The 6,515-nt window shown below is 34.9% G+C and overlaps 2 protein-coding genes across 2 annotated transcripts; one reads left to right on the forward strand and one right to left on the reverse strand.

Moving 5' to 3' along the window:
* Window positions 1-1,402: 1,402 nt before the first annotated feature.
* Window positions 1,403-3,979, reverse strand: LOC109586659 (uncharacterized). The gene is made up of 12 exons (XM_020002865.1): window positions 3,960-3,979; window positions 3,595-3,897; window positions 3,504-3,548; window positions 3,402-3,458; window positions 2,858-3,354; window positions 2,588-2,641; window positions 2,473-2,542; window positions 2,301-2,393; window positions 2,200-2,256; window positions 2,084-2,155; window positions 1,899-2,033; window positions 1,403-1,845 (listed from the first exon to the last, which is right to left on the reverse strand). Exons 2-12 carry the CDS (start codon window positions 3,800-3,802, stop codon window positions 1,403-1,405), a joined length of 1,731 nt encoding a protein of 576 aa, XP_019858424.1. The 5' UTR covers window positions 3,803-3,897; window positions 3,960-3,979.
* Window positions 3,980-4,144: 165 nt separating this feature from the next.
* On the forward strand, window positions 4,145-6,506 carry LOC109586660 (uncharacterized). The gene is made up of 5 exons (XM_020002866.1): window positions 4,145-4,159; window positions 4,461-4,529; window positions 4,977-5,126; window positions 5,514-5,610; window positions 5,733-6,506. Exons 1-5 carry the CDS (start codon window positions 4,145-4,147, stop codon window positions 6,206-6,208), a joined length of 807 nt encoding a protein of 268 aa, XP_019858425.1. The 3' UTR covers window positions 6,209-6,506.
* The last annotated feature ends 9 nt before the right edge of the window (window positions 6,507-6,515 follow it).

Here is a 6,515-nt window from a genome sequence, read left to right on the forward strand (position 1 = left end):
AGCGCTTCCTTTCTCTGCAGGAGGCAAGTAGGAACTTTGACCACGCTTGTTAGAACCAACCAGCCAACGATGAAGAGACATTACTTGCTCTTTCGTGCGCATGCACATAACGTAGCACATTAACGACCACTAACTTTAACGAATAAGTGGCTGACGTTAAATTCGTTATGATTAATGGAACGCTATTTTTTCTGGGTTTACAGTATTTTTGTAATGTAATTTTATTTTTTTCTCTGCTCCTTTTTAAGAGAAATAATAATATTGAGAATGGAAACAAGACTGACTTGCTGAAATGGAGGAAGGTCAGCTAGAGAAAAGTTATTAAAGACTGAGGGAGAGATAGAAATAAAGGAGAGGGAAATAGAAAGAAATGATGACAACAAAGAGAGAGACAGTGACATGAGTGTGTGTCAGTAAGAGAAGGAATGTACAGTATATACTGGAGAAGGAGAGAGAGAGATTGATGAGAGATCAAGAGATGTTCATGTGTTAGATTTATGATGCTATAACTTACTAACTGGTATAATAATTATTGTATCATGAGATTATAAGTTGACACGAAGAGCTATTAGTACCTAGGCCACCAGTCTACTCTGCCTTGTATTAGGTGATAGTTCCGATAAGTATTATTACAAGTCTTTTTGTGTCGCTTGTCTAGTGTGAGTTCGGTTATATTCTTATTATCCATTAGTGACTGGAGGATGAGTAGTATTGACTCAGTAGACAATGAAGTCCACCTTACATCCAGTTTAGCTAGTGATGAGTTATTGAGGAGGAGGTGAGAAAGAGCCTGTCCACTAGTAGAAGTGATGAGAGGATTATCAGAAAGATCAAATGAGGCAAGTGTAGAGTTGTGTTCAAGTGCTTGACAGATATTAGTAACTTCTTTATCACTAATGGAGTGGCTTTTGATGTCTAGTTCTTGTATTGTTTTATTATTAGTTAGTAGTATACACAAGTACTGGATACAATCATTAGTTAATGGAGTGGACTGTATCTTAAGTCTCCTCAGGTTTAGTGTATGCAGTTTAGTTGATGATAGTAGAGATAATGTACTATTAGTAGATGAGTATCTAAGGTCAATCCTCTTATGATAATCATTAATAATACTAATCACTTCATTACACTGAACTAGAGATGGAGTGGTAAGGGATACCTTGTCACTGTCCCAGTGCACATTCCTACTGACTCCTAATATAAACCAAAGGATTATACTTATAATACATGTATGTACATAATAATACACATATTCACATCATGTGTATATACAAACACAAACAACTTGCATAAACAGATACTGACTATATTATGTGTAAGTATATGCACACAGTAACATTTCAGGTAAAATTAGTGAATTAATTAATTTTATGCACAACCCCTAAGTATAATAGAACACATAACATTAAATGTACCGGTATACATGTTCATGAATAAGTATATACTGACTGTCACAATATTCACAAATATTACCTTCATCATGTTGTTCCTTGTCTTCCCTCAGTGCAGATATCATAATAGCATCATCATTAATAGTCTCCAAGAAAAGAGAAGCTTTCTCATCATTACTAGATGAATCATTCCTTATTTTCTGTAAAATAGGAAGAGACACTTCTTTCACTGACAGTATAAACTCTAACAATTGAAGTGACTCAAACATTGAGTAAACACAACTACTAGGAATGACTCCCTCATCACCAGACACCAAAGATCTTCCTTTCCACCAAAAACTAATCTCCTTCTCATATATCTCCAGCTGCTCTCCCTCACTGAATGATATTTCATCACTTTCTATTGCATGATAGTCATAACGAGCAATAAAAACAGATTCTGCTGTTGGTTTATTCACTATATACCAGTGATACAATATATTAATCAGTTAATGAAATAATGAAACATACTTCTTATTATATTTCTATATTTTTTATTCTCTTCTCTTTCATTTAGTATATGTACACTCATTACTGATATCTGTTCTTGTAGTTCAGCTATTTCTCTCTTAATATCTATTAATGATTCATTCTGATACAGTAAACCTATCATAGTATAATTATAATACACTAACACATACATTATGATTCAATACCAGTTTTATTTGTTAAAAATAAGTGCAATTGCTCTATTTCCATTCTCATTCCTCTTCTGATTCTGTATGATGCTATAAATAACAGAATAATAATAATTACTATTATCATTATAAACCTGATCTAGAACTATTTCGTAAAAACAGATGTTGTTGAATTTCCTTTAGTCTCATTTCTATGTTATTTCAATTATAATGAACAAAGTTTTATTATACTTACTTGTTAGTGTTTCTTCTAATTGTTTGTTTGTCTTTATTTCTTTCATTAATTGTTTGTTAAATATTGTCACACTTGTAACAGTTGATAGTATATCTGAAAAATAATAATTGTTTCAATTATTCATGAATTAATAATACTGATCAACAACCATTACATTAATGTATTATTATACCTTGATTAATTACTGATTGAGGTGTTGCTCCTTCTGTTTCTTTCTCCTCCAGTCTTGCTACTCTCTCTTCCTATTAAGTTAGTTTAATAAAATAGTCAAACACAAATTATTATACCTTTGTATCATGAGGTTGTTCCTTTATCTCCTGTACCTCTTCTTCCAGTGGTTCCTTATAATACAGTATATAATGATAATTACTGACAGTATATATACATACTTGTATCTTTTGTTTCTTCCATATTGTGCAGTATCCAACAGTAAGCTTCATTAGACCATTCTTTATTAATAATTCAAGATATTCACTCAATTTTGTAATGAGAGCTCCAGTGAGAGAGTGAGGGAAGGAGCATGTGATGGTGATGGATTGAGTGCTTTTGATGTCAACCAGTTTCACAAATTTACCAGAAGATTTTGATACGATATCTGTAACATCTTTTAGTTTATGCTCAGTAGCTTCCCATCCAAGTACATAAGAGACGGTTTCACATTTAAGAGGAGGACTGGCCCTAACTACATCAAATGGCTGATTCAAGCACAGATCAACTGATAAATTACGACATGATTCATCAATTTCCCTCTTGTAATTGTCAATGTATTTCTGAGCATCATCAATCTCAAAGTGTTCAACAACAGCTTCAAGTATTACAATATTAATGAGACTGCAATTTTTTCTAATAAGATGCATGATACCTTGAAGATTACTAATCATACTCAATTCTGCTTCAAGGTCAGAGTTGAAATCTTCAATGAACATCTTAAGATCTTCTAAAGGAGGAGGACATTTAGCAATAACTTTGCAAACATTAGAAAACATTTTAGCAAATTTTGCAAAAAGCACATCGAAATCTTGACTTTTATATTGTGGAATATAAAGAGGAGCAACTGCAGAAATAAATGTGACTAATGATTACACCCATATTACCACTCACCATTAGTAGTTGTTGATTTATTGGAATCAGAACCAGAGGAATCAGAAGATTCTTGAGCTAAAAATTAAAAAAAAACTGATTACTAATATTCTATTGATATACCTTCATCATCGGATATCACTTGTGTATTGTCATTAAATGTTTTATCTAAAAAGATTCTTAAAAATTTATTGCGTAAATTATACTAGCTCACCATAGTCTTTTTGTATAACTGTTCCTAGTTTTACATTACCAGTGAACTTGCACAACACACTAGCAAATGTTTGTAGTAAACTATACTTGCTTTCAATAGCTACTATAATGGCAGCTAACAGGACTTCACGTTGATTAGGAACAGAGGGACTAGCTGATGCCACACTAGCCAATACTTGTCCTGTTATGACACCCTCTCTTTGAAGCATAATAGCTACGCTGACAGGATCAGAGAGAGACTGAGAGAGGAGTGGATGATGAGTGTTGAATATATCAATAGCCAGTACTGAACATGAACTATGTTCTAAATATAAATAAAATACACACACAAAGTCAATACTAATACAATCAGTGATATTAACTTACTCTCTTGATCTAACTTGTCAGCTGCACCATTCTCATTCATAGATTTAAGAGCATCTGACAGTGAGTCAAAGGTAGCTCCTCCTTTACTGTCAACATTATCAGCTCTACGCAACCATCTGGCAATGCATTCAATAAAACGATCTTCTACTTTTGAGTAGTTTTCTGCAATAGCGTCCAGTGAGTCCATGAGTAGTCCTAGTGTCAGTCCTAGTTCCTTCCATCTCCTCTGAGGGAAACCACATCTCTTCAACAGATTATATACATCAATAAATTGCTCTGAAATCATATTCAATGATACATAGATAGTTAATGAACATTACCAATAGTCAAAGGAGAAGAGAAGAGACCCAGAGAAGAGGAACAAGAACTGGTTTTAGTTGCCATTGATCAAAGAACAAGCTATAAACAGGATGCAAACTTTGGAATGAATAGCAAGGGAGGGGCTCGTTTAGGGCGGGGCAATTATTGTTGTTTTAACCCTCAATATGGTGGCACTGGAAGGGACAGGGAAGAGAGAAAGTTGATGATGAAAATGATGGAGTTACTAATGACAGCGAAATAACAGATGAGGTAGTTTAAATGTACTTGTAAATGTATACTAGTGCATGAATTTTAATCAAATTGTGAAAGACATGTACGATATGTCCTGTACCCGTCCTGTAGGGGCCCCATCAAAGTTTTTGTCCTGGACCCCACATAGCCTATTGGCAGCTCTCCCTGTAACAAAAATCTATGGACTATAGTTCATGCTTTTTCCAAAAAATGGCTTCGAAATCATTTCCAATTTTTGTGACATTTAAAAAGTTGAAGCCAATTCCGAGGCTAAAATTTTTGAGTCATGTCCATTTAAACAAATGAACCAATTAATATTATTGCATCTCATTGTTTTTATTGTATCTTAGGAGTTTAATGAGAGCTTTGCTGATAAACATTGAATTATGAAATGAACATCAAAAGTAAGTATACATAATGTACATGTACATGTAATCCTTTATCTCCATGTCTCTCACTATTTAGAGTGTTGATAGAAAATATGTGTTTCATTTACCCAACACATTCCCAGAGACTCAAAGTATCTTGAGGTACATTATTCCGCTTGTCATCCTGCCCCTCCCCCACCTCCTCTGGTCTCTCGTACAGCTGTGTGTTTGGTACCAATACAACAAGGTTAGCACACACAGTCAGTGTATGTACATGTGCATGTTTGTCCTTTTATGTTTTGACAAATTGTAGCAACTTAGAAAATTACTAAAAAATCTAATTTTGATTGGAATGAGCTCAAACTTTCTATGCAACATAAGAACATGTATATGTATCAGAAAAGATTATAAAAGTGGAGACTTTAAAAGTCATGACTTTTAAAATGAAATACCAAAATTTGAATTTTTCCAAAAAAAATTTTGTTTCAAATCACCCCAAATTTTTATTACATTTTAAATGCATAATGATATCCTTATGCTTTGTTGAAAGTTTCCAATTTTGCTCATTTGCTTTGGTACAGCTGTTTTTGCTTGAAAATTTTACTCGCTCTTTTGTTAAATCCCATGTTCTTAGCACATACTTCAAAACCACAGACCACAAACCACAAAGCTAAAGCAGCCACCTTCAATAAACAAACACTTTAAAGACATCATAGCCCCTGCAGTTAGGGGTAAGCTTAGTAATCAGAGCATGAATAAGTTGTATTGTTTTTGTTGTTTTTATTTTAAGTTTTTATTAAAATAATTATTGCTTATTGGTAATTATATTAATTGGTGTTTTTGATAATTTCAGGGTCTTCATCTGGCCTCACACCTACTTGTCGTTCACCTGCATTAGCTCTCTCAATCATTCCAATTATTCCAACTGCTGTTGGTCCTAGTACTAGCACTACCTCTAGTGCCGCTCCCATTATGTCAGTAACATTATGTAATTGTGTCACCCTCTCTTCACCAGTCCCAGGGAATGTAATTGAGAAGATTAACCTCAACCAGTTCGTGGACCTGCGGGAACTTATGCCTGACAACATAGCTTTAGTGAAGCTTTTGTCAGAGGTGTGGGCTAGTAATGTTGCACAGACTGGCTCTTGTATGAGGGAGATAGAGGATCCTCTAGCTTGGTGCTTCTACTTCCTGGCCTTGATTGCAGTCTCAGTAAAGGAGAAGAGGGCCAAGGAGCTTACTGCCTGCCAAGGAGCTTACTGCCTATGCCCAATTGATCGTATATTTGGTACAAAAGCATGGAAGGAGAGGTTGGTTGGCCTAGTATAGGTTATTTTGCCAACAAATTGCCACTGGCTCCACTCTTCCTGTGGAATGACTTTGCTCCATTTCTCATGGCGTTGACAGTCCTATCTGCTGCCTCTGTCAAGAACATGTCATGCCAGCTCTGCAATGGAGACGATCACACTACATTTGGTTGTGCTCTATTCCGCTCATCTTCAATGAGAACCCTCCATTGTCTCCGTTGATGGTACTTGTAATCAGAGCCAGACTACTTCCAAATATCTACATGTCTGCTCAGAGTGTGGAGGCAGCTCCCACTCTTTTCTCAACTGCTGCAATGAAAAGGAGATAA

The sequence above is a fragment of the Amphimedon queenslandica genome, unplaced genomic scaffold (assembly GCF_000090795.2).
Source record: "Amphimedon queenslandica unplaced genomic scaffold, v1.1 AMPQUscaffold_12817, whole genome shotgun sequence".
Classification (NCBI taxonomy): Eukaryota; Metazoa; Porifera; class Demospongiae; order Haplosclerida; family Niphatidae; genus Amphimedon; species Amphimedon queenslandica.